Genomic DNA, 22,809 nt, shown 5'->3' with positions numbered 1-22,809 from the left:
ATAGATCAATAAAACTTATTTGGATTAAAAATATAATTCATGACACTAGCAAACTACACTTTTGCTATAAGCCTAATTATGCGAAACTTTCAGAGGGGAAGTTACGCATTTTCGCGCACACCCACGTGCTTCAACTGAGGAGCTCTGCAGGCTTTCGCATGTGTTCTTCCCCTGCCAGGGATCGGGCTTAAGCTGACATCCGTGCTGTAGCTAACCACGTTATAATGCCGTTTTACAGACAGTAATAAGATATGGAGTTCATTATGAGCGTGCATGTGGCGCCGAGAACTCCGCCTGCTATTTGTCTCGCGCGCGCGTGCTGGCGTAGTTAAAGTATACCGCATGTCTCCCATTTCATGCGAGAGCCAGGCTTCGTGACGCAGCAGAGACAGCCACAGTCCCGGCGTGACCGCGGCGAAAGTGAGGAATCCGTCGTTTGACGTCACAGATGAAACCATTACGCAAACTGCGTGAAACCGTGCTCGGCTACAGAATTAAGGTTACCAGAGGACACCAGTGAAGTAGCAAGGGCATCGCAAGCCCTAATGCAAGCCAGCACAAGAATTGGCAATGACAGTGGGTGTAGTTTTTAACTAAAAGTGCCTCTTCATTGATTGATAAGTTTAGGCATTCAATCACTCATCACCCTGTCACTCGTCCTTAAATGTATGGATCCGTTCATCCGCCCATATACTCTCATTAAGACGGTCATATTACTTAAACTACTTTAACTGTTCAACAATATACCTATACCGTTGACTCGATCACACCTGATAACACATGCCTAGGCGGTTGGGAGGGTAAAACCTAACACTACATTACAAAAGAGGGGACCTTGCGACCCCCGATTTTGAACTCGACTATCTGGATGTGCAGGCGCACTTCACATATTTCTGGCATAACCCCCAACCGTATATGGCACATATAGCAGTGGAGCATGGCAATCAACGGCGGCTGACACAAAATAAAAATGGTGGGGCGGGTGGAGGGGGTGCAGGGGCTGCACAGGTTGAGTGTGCGGGGTGGTGGGAGCACGCAAGGAGTTTAAAAGTAACAATAAATAATTAAAAACACTTACCTGGTGCTGCCGGCCGCCTCCCGCTCCTCTGTTCCTCTGCTTCCTAGTCCCAAAGACTCCCTGGGCAATCTCTGCACTGCTCTCATGCTATGACCAAGCATGAGAACAGCGCGGGGATCGGCCTGAGCGGGCAGGTTTGCCAATTGCACAGGCAGTCTGTGCTGTTTCTCCAACCTAATGTCAAGTACAGTGGGGTTGGAGAAACCTAACTGCGCATGTCTGTTTGGATGGCCTAGAACAGCCGGCCAAACAGACATGCGCAGTTAAGTGAACTTACTCCCATGGCCCATCCCCGCCCCGCCCTGCACACGCTGGCTCAGCCAGCAGAAGAAAAATGAACAATATTTAAATATCGTTTTATTTTTCTGCTGCTGGCTCTGAGCCAGCGGGGCGACGCTCCTCAGCCATTGCGGAGGAGCTGCGGCAGATGACAGTGCAGATCCCACCCCACTGAGGCCCGCCTGGGTCAGACTCTGACGTGTAAAAGAGCAGAGATAGACACAGTGGCCAGCACGCAGCTAGCATGGATCAAGATCCAGAAACGACTACACTCCCCGAGCCTCTACTCGCCTCATCAATTCCCTAACTCAGTTCCCTGACATAGCACTCACAGCGCATGGATAATGGTGACATCCCACTGATTCAGGTGTGTGCGACCTTGTCCTGACCCTTGTCACAGTGGGACAGGAGGATGATATCCATCTCAGGACAACAAAGGCGAGAACATACCCTGCCAATTAAATAATGCAGGCATGGTAGAATTTCACAATGCAATTTTGATGAATGTAAGTACCGCCAAAAACCAAATTACCTGGATGATAAGTTGTGGAGCCCTTGCTAGCTCTTTGAGGCAACGTGAGCTCAGAACCCACACCATTGAGGCCCTCTTGCTGGCCCCCACTTGGCAATGACTCTTCCGGGGGTGGGAACCCAGAGATGACTTTTCAGTTGGCCACCCTTAAACATACAATAGAAAGGAATATTTGATACATAGTAGATGGATGAGCCAGCCACGATTCAAACCCGTGGCTTGGAGAGTGCAGATACCCATCAGCAGCACGGGCTTCGCCGCCGAGTTTCCATACAGGCCCTAAACATATCTCCCAGGGCCATCAGAGGGGACTGCTGGTAATCGACTCTAACCAGTGGCCACCCCCTCCCCATAGGACACGAGAGAGAACTTAACCTACTAAACAGCACTGGTACTGTAATGGAAGCAGTGTCACCCAGGGATTGTGGGGACTTCAGGCAAGACGTATTTTGAGGGGCACCAAAGGGAAACAAATTTGAATTGTGTTACCTATTTCCTGCTAATTTAAATCTGCATGATTCCAAACAATACTGAATTATCTATTAAACATTAACAGCGCCACAAAAAACGGTTGAAATATGTCTTGTCTGGGACCCCAAAAATCCATAAGATGACACTGGGTGGAGGGACAGAAGGAGATGTAGGCAGAGAGGGATTGAGGCTTAGGCAGAGAAATTGAGTATACGGAAGTCAAGTAGGGAGAGAAAGCTTAATTTCCTAGGGAGGCCCTTAAAAAATGGGGGCTCTGGGCAATTGACCACATAGCACATGCCTTAAAGCAACGCTTAATGTAACTGTTAGAGGTGGGACCCGCAGCGCCGTCAAGAGGAAAATTCCTGCCTGAGAGAGCAGCACAATCACTTGCCTTCTTAACGTTTTAGCCGGATTGGACAAAAACTGGTGTCGCCATACTGCCCTGAGAGAGGTATGGGGTGGGGTGTGTGGAGTAGGATTGTGTAAGGGCTTTAATCACTTTGGGGCTGTGAAATCAATGCCATGACCGAAGGGGTGTCCACCTCATCACACACTGGCTTTCCCATTGGAGGGGTCTACCGTCACTAAGGTGTGCAAGGGATGCTGAAAGACCCACTGGTGTAACAAAGGCCCTCACAGCCCCCGTGGTGCTTGGGGCCCGAGCTCCATGAAGCCCTCTCAGCATAGTACTCTGGCCTGAGATCTCCTGCGTGAGTCCAGAGGATGGGGTCCTCCATGTACTGTGCAGGGGGGCCTCCTCAAGTTTCGTTACGCCATTGGAAAGACCCAAGGGGTACATGTAAAGTGATGGTGCCCAGAGTTTTCAACGCTAGACAAATTACAATGTGGTGTAAAACCCATTGGGAGTGGTGGGACAAAGTGAAGGGGGTGGGCAGAGTTTGATAGTCGCTACTGCCCTGTAGACACACCGCCTGGTTTAGGGAGCCCATGTTACGCTGCTCACAATCAGGCAGAGTCTTCGCCCTGGTCTCACCTAGCTGGGCTAGGGCCCATCGTGCTGCACTACAGCGTCTAGAGTGGCCGCTTCGCCTGGGAGCTATCAGTGTACTGTCTGCCGTGACAGTGAGTCTAGAGAAGCAGCTGTTGGTGCCACCAGCTATCACTGGTGATATAAAGCTATGTTGGTACACGTGAGGTGGGCAGCGTGCCCATTCTCTACCCAGCATGGCTACTCACAGGTGGCTAGGTTCAGCCAGAATAGCAATGGCTATAAAGATGTCCTGCGTGTGTCCATATGTGGGCAGGGGGAGCCCTTGCACGGAGAGAAAACAATTTCCTAAAGACAATGCGCTCAGCCCTGCTCAGCTGATCCCTTCACACATCTAAGATCTTGCAGCAAAAATGTTTGAACTTTATTCTAACCTGGCAAGCATTGCCCAAAAGTAGAACAGCAGTTGCGTACTCAGTGAGTCACATTTCGTGCGACCACCATGAACTCAGTGGCTGTGTTAAATAAAGCAAAAACACCTCATCAGCCAATATATTGAGAGCAAGCACTCTTTTTAAGAGCAAGTACACAACATCTGCCCAATCAAACATGTGGGTGGACATAACCCCCGTCTCAGTATTGCTTCTTAGAAATTTTTTTGTTTTGACCACATAAGGAGTGATGACATTTTAGCTGTAGCCGGACCTAGAAATGGGCTCATCATCTGCTGGTTCTGGTATAATTGGGATATGGTGGGCCCCTCTGAGCCATAGACCCTGGTGGCACTGTACTTGCTGCACTATCTATTGATACCTATGCCACTGGATGGCACCATGTCATCAGGGGCACAACATTAGGTACATTTTTTTTTTCTACAAAGCACTGTAGGAAAGTAGTTATTCCAGCTGAGGTGTTCCAGGACTGCAAGTTCCAAAATGCAAAGAAAAAACCTGGACCGGATCAGCTAGTCATGCAGAGACCTCAGAAAATTGGTAGCTATGCCTCAGGCGTCTTCCACCAGCGCCTAGGTGCCAGCAGGCCCCATATCACACGTGGACCCATTTCAACTAGCCCTGCATTTTTAGCCAACAGCTCCTGGCAATGTAAACCCCAGTAGCTTGTCAAAAATACATAAACAAATAAAAACATATTCTGTCGGGCAGAGATAGCAAGACACACAGTTTTAAATTTGTAAACCCTTTTCAGTAGATTGCCTCACTGTCAATTAGAGCTTAATGCTAGTCAGTAACTTCCTTTTGTATTTTCCTGCCCTGTTTGTGGAAGAGGAGACTGAGTACTGCACTTCTCAGACATTGCCAAACTGGACCTCAGGCACAACTACAAGCCTTAAATTGCACAGTTAAGGTGCAGAGGAGCTCATGCTCCCCTGAAGATATGCACCTACTCATACAGAGCGCCTTAGCAGGTGGTCCAAGGCTTTCACATTGTGCATTAATACAAATTATAACATTGGAATGTTTGCGCTCCATTGGAGGTCCATTTTACTGGATGGTAAAAGCCTGGAACGTCAACATTCCAATCTTCTTTGTTCACAGCAGCAGCTGTGAACAAAGCCTCACGGAGCCTGAGGGGATATTAATCCCCTCCAGTTCAGTGAAGCCTTTGTTTTATTTATGAGAACATGCTGCCCTCTAATGGCAGAATGTTCTAATAGCCATAGAACCCACCGTAGCGGGCTCTACCGGCTTTTAAAGGCCCTCTCCCTTGTTAAAGAACGCGGAAGCGGGCCTTTAATAGCCGGTAGAGCTGCTACGGCGGGTTCTAAGGCTATATTGGCTACAAGACCCAAAATGCAAATCAAAACCTGGATTGTATCAGCTATGCACCTGTGGACCTGGGAAACTTGATCGCTCTACTAATATCAGGTTGAAATCATAGGAACCAGATACACAAATTTATTAGTGGGTCACATGAAAATTATGAATGTAAATTGGGCAAAATTCCAAATAGGACAGGCGTGCAGCAGACTTTTCTGCTTGTGAAGCGTCAGCGATGTTATCCATCTTAAGATTGGGCATTGTAGTTATATTCAATGGCAAATCTCTGCTCCTTCCCCTTCTTCACACACACTACCCCTCCGCCACTTATGCTCCCCATGGGTGACTGGCAAGCTCTGAAAATGTTGGTAGCATGCAGGGCTAATGAAAAGAAGCCTTACTGCCGGCGTCTCTATTCCTATGAAGAGCCCAGGTTGACTGTTTCACGAGCTCTTTAGATGAAATATTACTGGGGTCCACCCCTAGTGCCCCACAGAAGGTGGCGTATATGGTGGCAATCACTGTTTTCAGTTTTGTTGGTCCCATTGGTTAAATGAAAGGAAGCAAAGACTACATTTCCGGGAATGCGCTGATTTGTTAAATGAAAGGTCAGTATTGGAACCCTGGTATTCTGTCCATGCAGGAACAGTCTGACAAATCTAAACATTAAATGTGTAGGATGTGGTATGAAACACATTCACACGCGACAGGACCCTTCTTCTAGCCTTATTCACTTAAAAGAATTCCATTGTATGAACGTTACCAGATGGCTCTATGTCTCCAGGCACACAATGCTACAGTCTTGGCTTTACTTTTTGTAGATCGTTCTTTTTGGCTGTGCAAATTGAAACAACTGAAGTGAACCAGGACTACAACTCCCAAAATGCATTATTTTGTCAAATAAAAGCCCAGGCTTGGAACAGCATGGCCTTGGTGACATGAAGTTGTCTGCCAAATTTAGATTTTGGTTGTCTGTCCAGGGATCTCTCTCCAACCTGTCACCTTCGTTCTGACTGACAAGCAACATTATAACTTGTCGGAAATTTGTTAGGCAGCATTTTGGATTATATTGCCTATTATTTGTCCTATAAAAATGATTCTTTGTGTGTGTGTGTGTGTGTGTGTGTGTGTGTGCGCACGTGCGTGCACGTGTTATGGCATAAATAGCTTGAGGATGCTTGGCTTTGTTCTTCGGTCGTAATTTTGCAGGATGTGGCTCACCACTTAAAACTGGCAGAGCTACTTTCTGTGAGTTCTTTGCCCAAGGCCTGGCAATCAGCTCTAATCCTGTTTTTTGGCTAATGGCACAGTCTTCTTGTCCAAAAACTGTGCCCCGCTCTCCCCCCGAAAAATAGTAGGGGGTGGGGGATGCTGCGTCTGTGATGGTGGAAAGTCATAGACCCAAAATGTCCAAGGGTGTAGCTCCATGGGGGGGTGTTTGAGGTGTTACACCCTCCTGAACAATGTATTCTGTAATAAATAGTTGGGTACAAGTGCTTACAGTTGGGTAAGGTTAAGTGTCTGTCGGATTTTACCTCGGATTTTTACATCCCTTCACTGACAAAAATACACACATTCTTTTTCAACTGTTTTGAAGGCCTAAAAAATGTTGATTAGTTTGAAAAATATGGCGTTTTAAGTACCCCTAACAATCTGCTCTCCTCCCTCTTTCCACTGCTCCTTAAGCTCCCCTTATATCTTACTTCTAAGATAATGGGGGTTATTACAACTTTGGAGGAAGTGTTAATCCGTCCCAAAAGTGACAGTAAAATGACGGATATACCACCAGCCGTATTACGAGTCCGTTATATCCTATGGAACTCGCAATACGGCTGGTGGTATATCCGTCACATTTGGGACGGATTACCACCTCCTCCAAAGTTGTAAGCAGGCCCTTGATGCCTACATTGGGTAGTCCTTCCAATGCAATGATTCTCATAATTGTATGACTAATTGTCTCTGTATAATATGTTTGTGATGTAAAGCGCTGTGACACTCTACTTTGGTATATGTAGCGATATAAAATAAATAAAAATGAGAGAGACAGACTAAAGAAAAATGAAGGGCACCAATCGAGGGTGGTAGTGAGGGAATCAGTGAAGAAGAAGGTCATGGAGGAGTAAGGGAGGCAACAAAGATTGTCACACCGGATGCCACCAATGCTACAGCCGGCTATTATCATGATAAAACATTTATTGAAGATATGTGGTTAAAATCACTGCTTTCATTCCACTTTTTTTAGGATGGAGATTGCAGCCACCTCCTCCAAAGTTGTAATAACCCCCAATATGTGTTAACAAGCTGTCCCAGAGCGATTGTTGGGAAATCTGAAGCTCACCCCCCCCAATCATACTGCCCAAGCTCAGTCTCAGCTTGCCAGGGGGTGTGAAAGGACAAACAAAAAAAGTAAGATAAAAAAAAAAATGTACCTTCCTCGCTGCCTCCGCCACGCCACTCCTCAGTCCTCACAGCAGGCACAGGCTCCCAGCCTGCCCTGTGGCCAGTCCAAATGCTGCTTTCATGCTGCTGGCAGCATCATGAAATCAGAGTTAGGATTGGCTGGAGCGCCCTCACTTGGTGCTCCAAGGCAGAGCTGGAGCCTCTACATGCTGTCTCCAACCTGGCAACACAGTGCTGGGTTGGAGAGAGCCCAGTGCGCATGTGTGTTTGGCCAGCCCGAGACGGCTGGCCAAACATACATGCGCACTGAGGGTAGTGCTTTGCACTCCCCCTCCGTTCCTGCCACCCCCCATGGCCCCACCCCTTTTACAATAAAACGATAATAAACATAGGTTCGATGGCATCTGTCGCTGTAGATACGCATGTTCTGCAATAGCTCGCCATCTGGTGTTGGGCCGGAGTGTTACAAGTTGTTCCTCTTCGAAGAAGTCTTTCGAGTCACGGGACCGAGTGACTCCTCCTTTTGTCTCCATTGCGCATGGGCGTCGACTCCATCCTCGATTGTTTTTTTTCCGCCATCGGGTTCGGACGTGTTCCTGTCGCTCCGAGTTTCGGAACAGAAAAAATAGTTAATTTCGGAAGATTTTCGTCGGTATTGTTGCGTTCGGGATCGGCATACTTAGATTCAACACCGCATCGAAGATCGAAGAGCTCCGGTGCCCTTCGGGGTAGTTTTTCGATCCTCCGTCGGGGCCTGGTCGGCCCGACCGCGTGCTGAAGAACGCCGATGGAACGGACCCCGTTCCGTTTCTGCCCCAAATGCCACAATAAATACCCCTACACAGACCAACACTTGGTCTGCAACCTGTGCCTGTCACCTGAGCACAGCGAAGACACCTGCGAGGCCTGTCGTGCGTTCCGGTCCCGAAAAACACTCCGAGACCGTCGAGCCAGAAGACTTCAAATGGCGTCCGCACCGACAGCCCGACGGGAGTTCGAGGAACAGGAAGAGGAAGGTACCTTCTCGATCCAAGACTCAGACTCCGAAGGATTCGACGATACACAAACCGTGAGTAAGACGTCGAAAACCACACAAAGAAACATTTACAAGGCCCAGGGGACGCCACTGCCACCAGGCCATGGCTCAACCCATAAAATCGGTGACCGACCGTCGGCACCGAAAAAGGCCCAAACAGTGCCGAGATCGTCCGACTCCGGTCGAGACACCGGCACGCAGCCTTCTCGGGACCGAGAAAGTGCTGGAGACAAGCCTCGACACCGAGATGCCGGTGTGGACACGGCTCGACGCCGAGACAGCGGCACCGAAACAGATCGACGCCGAGAGGTTTCGGCCCCGAAAAGGAAAAAAGTCACCTCGGAGCCGAAAAAACACGCAGAGAAAGTTTCGATGCCGAAACAAACTGCAAGCGACCCAGCTTCAGGCTCTTATACAGAAGAGCACTCGCTAACCTCCCAAATGCAGAAGCATAGGTTTGAGGAAGAGCTACAAGCAACTGATGCGGACCATACGCAAAAACGTATTTTCATTCAGCAGGGGACAGGAAAAATAAGCACCCTTCCCCCCATTAGGAGAAAGAGAAGGTTGGAGTTCCAGACGGAACAAGCACCACAACCAAAAGTGGTGAAAAGAGTTACACCACCACCCTCTCCTCCGCCCGTGATTAACGTTTCACCAGCACAAACGCCATCACACTCCCCAGCTCACACCACCATGAGCCAGGGTGACCAAGACCAGGACGCATGGGACCTATACGACGCCCCAGTGTCAGATAACAGCCCAGAGGCATACCCTACAAAACCATCTCCACCAGAAGACAGCACCGCGTACTCTCAGGTGGTGGCTAGAGCAGCACAATTTCACAACGTAAGCCTCCACTCAGAACAGGTCGAGGATGATTTCTTGTTCAACACACTCTCCTCCACCCACAGCTCCTACCAAAGCCTGCCTATGCTCCCTGGTATGCTCCGGCACGCAAAAGACATATTTAAGGACCCGGTCAAAAGTAGGGCAATCACACCAAGGGTGGAAAAAAAGTACAAGGCGCCTCCTACGGACCCAGCTTTCATTACAACACAGCTGCCACCAGACTCTGTTGTTGTAGGAGCAGCTAGGAAAAGGGCCAACTCTCACACATCTGGAGATGCACCACCCCCAGATAAAGAAAGCCGCAAGTTTGATGCAGCTGGTAAGAGAGTCGCAGCACAAGCTGCAAACCAGTGGCGCATCGCGAACTCCCAGGCACTACTTGCGCGCTATGACAGAGCCCACTGGGACGAGATGCAACATCTCATCGAACATCTGCCCAAAGACTTCCAAAATAGGGCAAAACAAGTGGTTGAGGAGGGACAAGCCATCTCCAACAACCAGATCCGCTCCTCCATGGACGCTGCAGATACAGCTGCACGGACAATTAATACATCTGTAACTATCAGAAGGCATGCATGGCTCCGAACGTCTGGATTTAAACCAGAGATTCAACAAGCAGTTCTCAATATGCCTTTTAATGAAAAAGAACTGTTCGGTCCAGAAGTGGACACAGCGATTGAGAAACTCAAAAAAGATACGGACACTGCCAAAGCCATGGGCGCACTCTACTCCCCGCAGAGCAGAGGGAATTACAACTCATTCCGTAAAACGCCCTTTCGAGGGGGGTTTCGGGGTCAAAGCACACAAGCCAGCACCTCACAAGCCACACCGTCCAGTTACCAAGGACAGTATAGAGGAGGTTTTCGGGGACAATATAGAGGAGGGCAATTCCCTAGAAATAGAGGAAGATTCCAAAGCCCCAAAACCCCTACTACTAAACAGTGACTCACATGTCACTCACCCCCTCCACACAACACCAGTGGGGGGACGAATAGGTCATTATTACACAGCATGGGAGAAAATCACTACAGACACTTGGGTTCTAGCAATTATCCAACATGGTTACTGCATAGAATTTCTACAGTTCCCTCCAAACATACCACCAAAAGCACAAAATTTAACAACACACCATTCCAATCTCCTAGAGATAGAAGTGCAGGCACTATTGCAAAAGAATGCAATCGAATTAGTGCCAAACACACAAATAAACACAGGAGTTTACTCACTGTACTTTCTGATACCAAAGAAGGACAAAACACTGAGACCAATCCTAGACCTCAGAGTAGTCAACACTTTCATCAAATCAGACCACTTCCACATGGTCACACTACAAGAAGTATTGCCATTGCTAAAGCTGCACGACTACATGGCAACTTTAGACCTCAAGGATGCTTATTTCCATATACCAATTCACCCATCGCACAGGAAATACCTAAGGTTTGTATTCAAAGGAATACATTACCAATTCAAGGTACTGCCTTTCGGATTAACAACCGCACCAAGAGTCTTTACCAAATGTCTAGCGGTAGTCGCTGCACACATCAGAAGGCAGCAAATACATGTGTTCCCATATCTAGACGACTGGCTAATCAAGGCCCATTCGTTAATAGAGTGCTCAAATCACACAAATCATATCATACAAACCCTCTTCAAACTAGGGTTCACCGTCAATTTCACAAAATCCAAAATTCGGCCACGCAAGGTACAACAATACCTGGGAGCCATAATAGACACATCAAAAGGAGTAGCCACTCCAAGTCCACAAAGAATTCAAAATTTCAACACCATCATACAACGCATGTATCCAACACAAAAGATACAAGCAAAGATGGTATTACAACTCCTAGGCATGATGTCATCATGCATAGCCATTGTCCCAAACGCAAGACTGCACATGAGGCCCTTACAACAATGCCTAGCATCACAGTGGTCTCAAGCACAGGGTCACCTTCTAGATCTGGTGTTAATAGACCGCCAAACTTACCTCTCGCTTCTGTGGTGGAACAACATAAATTTAAACAAGGGGCGGCCTTTCCAAGACCCAGTGCCACAATACGTAATAACAACAGATGCTTCCATGACAGGGTGGGGAGCACACCTCGATCAACACAGCATACAAGGACAATGGAACGTACATCAAACAAAACTGCATATCAATCACCTAGAACTTCTTGCAGTTTTTCAAGCACTAAAAGCTTTCCAACCAATAATAGTTCACAAATACATTCTCGTCAAAACAGACAACATGACAACAATGTATTATCTAAACAAGCAGGGAGGGACGCACTCCACGCAGTTAAGCCTGTTAGCACAAAAAATTTGGCATTGGGCAATTCACAACCAAATTCGCCTAATTGCACAGTTTATACCAGGGATACAAAATCAACTCGCAGACAATCTCTCTCGAGATCACCAACAGGTCCACGAATGGGAAATTCACCCCCAAATACTGAACACTTATTTCAAACTCTGGGGAACACCTCAGATAGACTTGTTTGCGACAAGGGAGAACGCAAAATGCCAAAACTTCGCATCCAGATACCCACACAAGCAATCCCAAGGCAATGCCCTATGGATGAACTGGTCAGGGATATTTGCTTACGCTTTTCCTCCTCTCCCTCTCCTTCCTTACCTGGTAAACAAACTCAGTCAAAGCAAACTCAAACTCATATTGATAGCACCAACTTGGGCAAGGCAACCCTGGTACACAACGCTGCTAGACCTATCAGTGGTACCCTGCATCAAATTGCCCAACAGGCCAGATCTGTTGACACAGCACAACCAAAAGATCAGACACCCAGATCCAGCATCGCTGAATCTAGCAATCTGGCTCCTGAAATCCTAGAATTCGGGCACTTACAACTTACCCAAGAATGTATGGAAGTCATAAAACAAGCAAGAAGGCCATCCACCAGGCACTGCTATGCAAGTAAATGGAAGAGGTTTGTTTGCTACTGCCATATTAATCAAATACAACCATTACACACAACTCCAGAACATGTAGTGGGTTACTTGCTTCACTTACAAAAATCTAACCTAGCTTTCTCTTCCATTAAGATTCACCTTGCAGCAATATCTGCATACCTGCATACTACCTATTCAACTTCCCTATATAAAATACCAGTCATTAAAGCATTCATGGAGGGCCTTAGAAGAATTATACCACCAAGAACACTACCTGTTCCTTCATGGAACCTAAATGTTGTCCTAACTAGACTTATGGGTCCACCTTTTGAACCCATGCACTCCTGCGACATACAGTTCCTAACCTGGAAGGTGGCATTTCTCATCGCCATTACTTCCCTGAGAAGAGTAAGCGAGATTCAGGCGTTTACTATACAGGAACCTTTTATACAACTACACAAAAATAAAGTCGTCCTAAGGACCAATCCTAAATTTTTGCCAAAGGTTATTTCACCGTTCCATCTAAATCAAACAGTGGAACTTCCGGTGTTCTTTCCACAGCCAGATACCGTAGCTGAAAGGGCACTACATACATTAGATGTCAAAAGAGCATTAATGTATTACATCGACAGAACAAAGAACATCAGAAAGACTAAACAACTCTTTATTGCATTTCAAAAACCTCATGCAGGAAACCCAATTTCAAAACAAGGTATAGCCAGATGGATAGTTAAATGCATCCAAATCTGCTACCTTAAAGCTAAACGACAGCTGCCCATTACACCAAGGGCACACTCAACCAGAAAGAAAGGTGCTACCATGGCCTTTCTAGGAAACATCCCAATGCAAGAAATATGTAAGGCAGCCACATGGTCTACGCCTCACACATTCACCAAGCACTACTGTGTAGACGTGTTATCCGCACAACAAGCCACAGTAGGTCAAGCCGTATTAAGAACATTATTTCAGACTACTTCCACTCCTACAGGCTGATCCACCGCTTTTGGGGAAATAACTGCTTACTAGTCTATTGCAGAACATGCGTATCTACAGCGACAGATGCCATCGAACTGAAAATGTCACTTACCCAGTGTACATCTGTTCGTGGCATCAGTCGCAGTAGATTCGCATGTGCCCACCCGCCTCCCCGGGAGCCTGTAGCAGTTTGGAAGTTACCTTCAATTATTTATATATGTATCATCTCAACCTTAAATAAGTGCATACTTAGTCACTCCATTGCATGGGCACTATTACTACAATTCAACTCCTACCTCACCCTCTGCGGGGAAAGACAATCGAGGATGGAGTCGACGCCCATGCGCAATGGAGACAAAAGGAGGAGTCACTCGGTCCCGTGACTCGAAAGACTTCTTCGAAGAGGAACAACTTGTAACACTCCGGCCCAACACCAGATGGCGAGCTATTGCAGAACATGCGAATCTACTGCGACTGATGCCACGAACAGATGTACACTGGGTAAGTGACATTTTCATTTATTATCGTTTTATTGTAAAAGGTTTTCAGCTGCTGGCGGGGGCGACGCTCCTCCGCCATAGCAGAGGACCGTCGCTGCCCGAGCTATGCCCCTGAAATGTCTGCTATGCTCTTGAATCAAGAGAAGAGTGGTAAGATGTCCCAATGCGTGCAGTCACCTACCTTCATGCACACTGCCACTCTCAGGACCACTCAGACTCCCACCGACCACACATGCAACCTAGGATTCATCTTGGACCCTTCACTATCCATGACCCAGCAAGTCAACGCCATCTCCTCCTCCTGCTTCAACACCCTTTGCATGCTCCGAAAGATCTACAAATGCATACCCACCGAAACCAGAAGAACAGTCACCCAAACCCTCGTAAGCAGCAAACTGGACTATGGCAATGCCCTCTACACAAGAACCACGTCCAAACTCCAGAAGAGGCTGCAACGCATCCAGAACACCTTTGCATGCCTCATCCTGGACATCCCCGCCACTGCCACATCACAGACCACCTGAAAAACCTACACTGGCTGCCAGTCAACAAGAGAATCACCTTCAAACTCCCCACCCACGCTCACAAATCACTGCACAACACTGGACCAGAATACCTCAATAGACGACTCACCTTCTACACCCCGACCCATCATCTCCGCTCCACTGACCTCGCCCTCGCAACCGTCCCACGAGTATGCAGAATTACAACCAGCGGTAGATCATTCTCGCACCTCGCCTCCAAAATGTGCAACACTTTTCCCACCCACCTGTACCAGACCAAAGACCTCCTTATGTTCAGGAAACTTCTCAAGACCTGGCTGTTCGAGCAGTAGCAACACCCCCCCCCCATTTTCCCCCTCCCTCCTCAGCGCCTTGAGACACTCACGGGTGAGTATTGCACTTTACAAATTTCTGATTGATTGATTGATTGAATGCAGCTAAAAAGCATTACCCAAAAGATTACGGGCCAGATGTAGCAAGCCGTTTACATGTCGCAAACTGCGAAAATTGCAGTTTGCGCCATGCAAACGGCCTCCCGCGATGCACATTCACAAATTGCGAGTCGGTACCGACTCGCAATTTGTGAATGCGACTCGCAAATAGGAAGGGGTGTTCCCTTCCTATTTGCGACTCGCATCGCAATTCAGGATTGCTTTGTGACCGCGAATGCGGTCGCAAAGCAACTCGCAGTTACCACCAGTGTCACACTGGTGGTAACTCATTCGCAAAAGGGAAGGGGTCCCAATGGGACCCCTTCCCCTTTGTGAATGTCGACAAAAATATTTTTTCAGAGCAGGCAGTGGTGCTATGGACCACTGCCTACTCTGGAAAAAATGAAACCAAATGGTTTCGGTATTTTTTTCATTTTGCAACTCGTTTTCCTGGGCTGCAAAATGAAGGAAAAAAAACTGCTTTATTTAAAAAGCAGTCACAGACATGGAGGTCTGCTGACTTCAGCAGGCCACCATCCCTGTGAGTGCAGGGACTTGCTATGGGGTCGCAAAATGCGACCCACCTCATGAATATTGATGAGGTGGGTCTTTGCGACCCCATAGCGAGTCGCAGAAGGTGTCTGAGACACCCTTCTGCATATGCTTTTGCGATTCTGAAATTGCGAGTCACACCGACTCGCAATTTCAGAATCGCAAAAGCATATCTTGCTACATCTGGCCCTACATTTCAAGGCCAAGTAGGATGTGACATGTGCATGACTTTCAACTGATCCTCATGCCATCACGGTGAATTTCAGCTTTTTTTTCAACCAACGACACAGAAAATTTTCAGAACCAGTGGACATCTGATGAATTTCTAAGAATGGATCCAGATGGTCTGGAGGAATGTGCATCTGTTTCCTTCTGCCAACCAAAACATGAGGAATGGCGAGGGCTGAGAAAGCGATGTGGCTGCAATCTCCATCCTAAAAAAAGTGGAATGAAAGCAGTGATTTTAACCACATATCTTCAATAAATGTTTTATCATGATAATAGCCGGCTGTAGCATTGGTGGCATCCGGTGTGACAATCTTTGTTGCCTCCCTTACTCCTCCATGACCTTCTTCACTGATTCCCTCACTACCACCCTCGATTGGTGCCCTTCATTTTTCTTTAGTCTGTCTCTCTCATTTTTATTTATTTTATATCGCTACATATACCAAAGTAGAGTGTCACAGCGCTTTACATCACAAACATATTATACAGAGACAATTAGTCATACAATTATGAGAATCATTGCATTGGAAGGACTACCCAATGTAGGCATCAAGGGCCTGCTTACAACTTTGGAGGAGGTGGTAATCCGTCCCAAATGTGACGGATATACCACCAGCCGTATTACGAGTTCCATAGGATATAACGGACTCGTAATACGGCTGGTGGTATATCCGTCACTTTACCGTCACTCTTGGGACGGATTAACACCTTCCTCCAAAGTTGTAATCAGGCCCCAAATGTCATTCATACTGGTAGGCATTACTTGTTCAGAGTACTTTGTCTGGAGAAATGACTGTGCAGATTTACATAGGGCCCGATTTAATATTTGGCCGACGGAGCAATCTCTGTTGGCCTGGCAGAGGAGTTAACGTCCTCCAGGCCAAGACTACTCCGCCTGACAAATTTAATACTGACCTGCAAGATGGCAGTCGTTTCTAAAGCATTGGCAGGAACTACCATGAAGGCGATTCCTGTTTATGTTTTTTAAACTTGACGCACTCGCCCGCAGCATGATGGAGCCGTCCATCAAATTTCATTGTTTTATTTTCGAAAAGAAAATCCTGAAATGGCATTTTGATTTTCTTTTAGAAAATAAAAAAAACTCCTGCTGCAATCGCCATGGCAGATCTCTCCTATGACAAAGAGAGCTATGAGAAGTTTTCACTGCCCCATACCGTGAGGGTTTCCCTGGTGGTGACAGGCCATGAAAACTGACCTTTATATCTGCCTTTCTAAATTAGATGGGGTGATGTACAGGTCAACATCCGACGGCCCGACAGAGTAATCGCCGCCATGGTTACACCAATGGTCCACCTGCATATAAATATGGCGGGCAGACTATTACTTTGACAGTAATGATACTCCGTTGCCATTGCGCTGGAGTATCCTTACTGCCCAGATATAAATATGGCCCCAAGTTTTCATGCAGCACAGTAACACTATCACTTTGCGAGTGTGTTGTATGGTGCAGCACACATGCAAAGCCGGAGGTGTTTGACAAAAATAAATATTTTCCACAACTTTATGCATGCTTGCAGGAGGCGTCATTTTTGATACAGATCCCTTTCTACAGAAGTTAGTAGATAGGAATCAGCGTCGAAATCTATGTAAGGGTTGCACGGGAATGTCAATGTACCTATCATCCATTGTACGCCTCCTTCAGGCAAAGTAATGCATAGTGCTACTTTGAGTTACTTTAGTACCACTTTCCAATGCAAATCAGGATTTACGTTGGCAAGTAAACCCCAAACTAGGTTTGTGTTATCATTGCGATGCAAATCTGGTGCAAAGTGTTAGTAAACCCATCCCATAAACTGAAGATTTTAACCACAACACGATTATTGGGGGCTTTGTATGAATAAAATTGTATTACTAACCAATTGAACATCCTTTAACAACCTTAGATTAACAAAAGATTGAGAGCAAAAACAGTAAGGGCCAGATGTACGAAAGGATTTTACCCATTCTGTGTCTATGGGAAAAAGCTTTCGTACATATGGCCCTAAGGCTCTAAAATGATGCCTTGCTATTTGCACACACTGCTTTGGTGTGAGTTCATAGCTCACTGTGCTAACAGTGTAAGTTATGAACTCTAGTTAACAAAAGGATTTCTGTGACAAAGTAGAACCTTCTGAGCTAGCTACATGAAATATACATCATTGATCTGCATGTTACATGTTGTGTGTTTGCTACTGGAACATTAACTGGCTATGCTACTTTATCATGAGTCAAACCACAGATCTCTCCATCAAATGCAGCATCCACCAGTTATTATGCCATTTTTATTATCCCCTGTCAAATTCCTGCTACAGAAAGATCCCTGCAAGCTGCCCTCATCTTGCTTCAGCCTGCCATGTAAAGGGCGCCCCCTAAAGCGTGGCGCCCGGTGCCATGGCACCCGTCAAATCACCCTAAAGCCAACACTATTCCTGATGAATAAGCAGGCATCTTTCCACGGACGTTTTCTAAACATTTCTCTTATTTACATTTTGGAAATATTTTGTAGATTTTTAATTCCTAGGAAGATTATGTGTAAACCTAAAGGAGTGCCACGTAATATAAATGTTAACGAATGGATCAGTTACCAGATATAAAAACGCGGAAGACCGATCTATTAGTTTGTTGTTGAGGTCTGCACGTAGCACCAATCAGAGAAATTAGAACAGCCTGCCAAAGAATGCGTCAAACATGGCGGCTCTGTTTGCACAGTGATGTGGCTCTCCTGCTCTCATCAGCTTGTGAAAGGGATTAGAGGCAATCAAGGCCTTGAGTAAGTAAAGCCAGGAGAGAAGTGACTGTTACCATGACGCTCGTTTGGAGTCAAACAGTGCTTTGCCAACTGGCAGCGATATCTTTTTTATACTAAGTTCTGTGATCATTTTCTAAAATGTTCCAACAAAAGCCAAAACATATCATGAATAACATCAGTAATAAAAACGTAACTGTATCAATATGAAAAAGCATATCTACGAGATTGTTATACACAGCAACCACTTCAATATAACAGTTATTAAAAGAAAAACTCCCTAATAGGGATGCATCTGAAATAGGAAGACACTTAGCCAATCGAATTAATGGAAACATAGGAATGAGTGGAAAGAAATCCACATGGCAAAATTGGCAGACCAAACTATCAGGAGGCCGAGAATAAAATAACCTGCTAGAGCTATCAGGGGCAAGCAAAAAATACTGACATTTCATCCAATAATCTGATTTCATATTTAACTAATGAGCTGTAAGCAGTCATAAAGGAGAATTTTGTTGGATTTCATAGTGGTTAGCAAACCTCATCAGATACACGCCTTGAAATACGTTTCACCAGATTGCTCCACGTTTGTCAATATTCTGGAGCCTCTGTGGATCTGTGACACAAGTTTCTAATTTATGAGCTAAGAGTCCTTTCTTCCACACTACTCAGTACGTGATCTTGCATAGATCTTGGTGCAAGGACACCTTCGGGTAACCGTGCGCTCTATGAGGGCTATATTAATCAATAAAGAGAACCCGTCCAACTTCAAGTACTTATCAACAGAGGGGGTGGCATCTACTGTCATACTGGTGGCACCTACTGTCAGTGGGACACCTGCCTACAGTGTTGAATGTGTGGGTGCTCTGGGATACTGAAGGTGGTTTAGAACGGGCCACCAGAGTTTGTCTTTCCCATCCACACAGTCACCTGTTGAGGTGTTCACTCATGCCATCAAGGACAGTGTCTCCAGTCCTGGTCTCTCAAACCACAAATCATTGCTATCAGGTGGGTCAGTCCAACTAGCTCAATTATAGATGTTCAGGACCACACCGCCCAAAATGCGTTAGTTTCTCATGTAAAAGCACGAATTGAAATAGTGCCTGTAATGGCACGGAGTGTGTCTCACTAGCTTAAAATCGGTAATAAAATGTAAAAGGCAAAACATTACGTATGCAATAAACACGACAAAGGGGACAATGGGTGCGGAGAAAAACAAACAGTTCTCTTTACCCAGTCTTTCATCACTGACAGTCACCCACAATGGGCATTCTGTAATGTTGTTAAGGTGTTGTGACAAACTGGGACATCATTCACCAATTGCCCCTTTAGTTAGAGGAATCCGTAGGCTGTTACATCACATTTGGTGCATTTGCAAGAACTCCTTGCTTCTGTACCTTTTGTTGGGGTCTATTTGCAACAAATGGCTTTAATAAGATAGGGGTTTGGCTATTGGCTGACCCAGAGCCTATTGTGCAAAAGTAAGCCAACTTTGAGATGGGCCCAATAGAGTTTGTCTCACTTGATATTTAGGAGGACCAGCCTAGTCACATATTAAGAATGAAATCCAGTTAGAAATAGACCTGTTGTCGGCCATATTGAAAGTATCAGCTATTTTAACGAGAGACGTTTAAAGATCCTATTTCTGTTAAGAGCCTCCTGGGCAAGGGGGAGATAAGATGGGTAGCGTCTTAGGGACATATTTATAAGCCCCTAGCGCCACCTTGCACCACATTTGCGGCATTTATTTTGATGCAAATGTGGCGTTAAGGTGGCATTTCACACGCGTCATATTTACAAAGTGGTGCAATGCTTGCATTGTGCCACTTTGTAAACCCTTGCCCTACATTATGCCGGCGCCAGGCATAATGTATGCAAGGGGGACGTTCCCCCGTTAGTGGGGCCAGAAAAATGGTGCAAGTAAATCTAAGAGATTTGCTTGTGCCATTTATTTCAGCACTTTTAACAGAGCAGGCGTAAAAAGGTGGCATACCATTATTTATAATGGGCCACTATGTACTCTGCAGGAGTAGCACTAACATTTTGGCTCTACTCCTGCAGACTACATCAATAGCGTAAAAAAAATGACGCTATTGCCCCCTACCCTGCACCATGGAGTGCCATATTTTTAAATACAACGCACACATGGTGGCGGTAGGGGGGCGCTAAGGGGTACAAGGAAATGGCGCTGCACTAGGTGCAGTGCCACTTTCCTTAAATCTGCCCCTGAGGGTCTTTCCGTCTGTTCCCAGAGTGGCATGGGATGCATGAGCAACAGGCATCAGTGGTTTCCAGGGTTTCTCTTATTACATCTGCACTGATGCCTATCACAGGTGGGGGGTTGCACTCCCATTTCAATGCAATGACTGAAGTGGAGGTGGATGAGTATACCTAACCAGCCAACTGCGTTAGGTAAAAGATAAATACTCCATTGGGCTGAGCATGGTTGACAAAGTCTCAAGCCAATGGCTAAAAGGGACACACCCAAAGCCCACTTTATGTATATTGTTAGTGAAATGTCCTTTTCCCAGCTCTGCTGTCAAAACACAGACTATAAAAAAGCACCCCCAGAAGTGATTGCCTTATGAACCCCAGACTGCACCAAATATGCAACCCCAGACTTATATTCAGGTTCCTGCAAATAGCAACTTTTAAAAAGGAAGGCTCAAACACTGCGGTTTGCGATTCTTATTTCAAGGTTTGCCCTAATATGAAGGGTACATCACCTTGTGCAAGCATTGCATGAGCCTACCTGGAAACGCGCGCCTTCCCTTCTACAGCCAAGGCACTACTTACTAGGGCCCTAGTTGAGTCGGAGGTCATGTGGGGAATCCGGGCCCTCAAATAGTCTCAGCCTTTCTGGGCTTTCACAATTGGCTGATGTGCTTCTGAGGCCCCTGTTCTACAGATTTAAGCCAACTCCTTGTATAGGGAGTACAAGTGCGGATGCTGGGAGTGGTGTTGCGGCGAGCCCCAAGACATAATCCCACCATTCTAGCTTGAGCACATTGTGTATTCTGGACAAATCACTACCAACCGTGCCTTAGCAACCTTACCTTGAAGCATTTCAAGCACTTAGGCATAGGCTAGCCCCAGTAATAACCAAAATGTGAGCCCCGGACACGTACATTCCCTATCCTTGTCCTAGTCTAAAAAATACAAGACTTTTTTTTTTGGGGGTGGGGGGACGGGACTGCCTGGGGATGCTTTTCGCACTTTTCTGAAATACTACTTCGTATAGGGCAGGCAGAGCTCCTGGAGATTTGTGTAAAGCTGATGGATTATGGAACAAGGTGAGTGAAGAGCAAATGCTCCCCTTGTCTGTCTTCTTTTGAAGTTTTCAAGAACTGTAGGCCCAGCAGTGGGCGATGGGGTGGGGGCGGTGGAGGTAATGGACGTAGGGGGTTCCAAATAGTGGTAGAGTCCATGAAAAGAAGAATGCTTGGTAACTGGTGTTTTTTCTTCCACTGCCTCTCCCGTCAGATGATCCAGGCCAGCCGGACCCTCATTGAATCCGCCGATGCAGTTCATGCCAAGATCATACAGGCCCAGAAGACTGGTAGGTGGCTGGGGGTCGGGTGGGGCAGCTGTGCCTGCTGGAAGTGTTGTGCAACGGGTGCTGGCTGCAAGGCGATCAGTGCTTCCTAGGGTTCATCTGAGGGTGGAATTATCTGATCCTAGGCTGCCTGAAAGCCCCCTGGACCAGAGGTGTCTAGCATTGGTGCAGAAGGGCTACATTCACGGCACACCTTCAAGATATTAACAGGAGACAATAATGTAAACCTAAATGGAAATTATTAACTTTGGCTCTGTTCGTCCTGGACCAAGGTTGGACACCCATCTCTTAGATCATCTAACCACTGCTACTCTCACCATGTTTGGATGGAGTTAAACCAGAGCTGCTGTTGGTGGCCCTTCACTCACTCTTATGTCCACTGTTCTTTGTCTGAAACAATAACATTCACAGTGACCTGTAAGAGTTTTCAGCGCCTTATACAAAATACAAATGTGCCTGTTGGGAGGCTCCCGATGTACTTACTAAAATACACCTTTTGCGTGGGGGTGTCGTGCTGAAATCTGACACGGCCACTAGGTGGCAGCCGCAGACTGCTCCTCATGACGCCCTGGTGAAGCACAGATCCTGACAGTGACTTTAGGCTGCTGTGAAGAGTAGTTTGTTACGTGTGAGTCTTTGTACAGGGTCAACACGGGTGGTGGGAGTGCGCCGTACCTTGTCTACCAGATGGTCCGAGATAGGTCAGCACAGTGTCAAGGGCGGAACATCTGTAAAGCAGACACAGGTATTAAACATCACTTAAAATAGTAATAGTTTCTTCTAAGAATGCGTGTTTTTTTCTGAACATTAAGCAGCAAAGTGTGCAATAAGTGATGGGGTAGGAACGTGAGCAGAACATATGCACACAGTGGAGTAGCAGATATACACAGTGTCGGGGTGGAAACTCGTGACTTGCAGATGTTGGGATTGGTCGGTCACCTTTCACCAGGTCCAATCACAGGCCCAGAAAGGTTGGGCCTCATTGATGTGCATCGAAGGTGTAGGTCTGGGGAAGTCTCTGTGGTGCACACGGTTCTCC

At 46.6% G+C, this 22,809-nt stretch overlaps 1 protein-coding gene across 3 annotated transcripts in view; it reads left to right on the top strand.

The window, feature by feature from the left end:
* LOC138299441 (inactive phospholipase C-like protein 2) overlaps window positions 1–22,809 on the top strand; it is a 469,418-nt gene that overhangs the window by 340,096 nt on the left and 106,513 nt on the right. For all 3 annotated transcript variants that reach the window (XM_069237682.1, XM_069237681.1, XM_069237680.1), the window contains exon 4: window positions 21,698–21,773. In XM_069237682.1, coding sequence (XP_069093783.1) covers window positions 21,698–21,773 — 76 coding nt within the window. The remainder of the gene's footprint in view (window positions 1–21,697; window positions 21,774–22,809) is intronic.

This window comes from Pleurodeles waltl, chromosome 6 (assembly GCF_031143425.1).
Source record: "Pleurodeles waltl isolate 20211129_DDA chromosome 6, aPleWal1.hap1.20221129, whole genome shotgun sequence".
Classification (NCBI taxonomy): Eukaryota; Metazoa; Chordata; class Amphibia; order Caudata; family Salamandridae; genus Pleurodeles; species Pleurodeles waltl.
The sequence above is the reverse complement of the archived record's forward strand: the minus strand, read 5'-3'. Positions and strand labels throughout refer to the sequence as shown.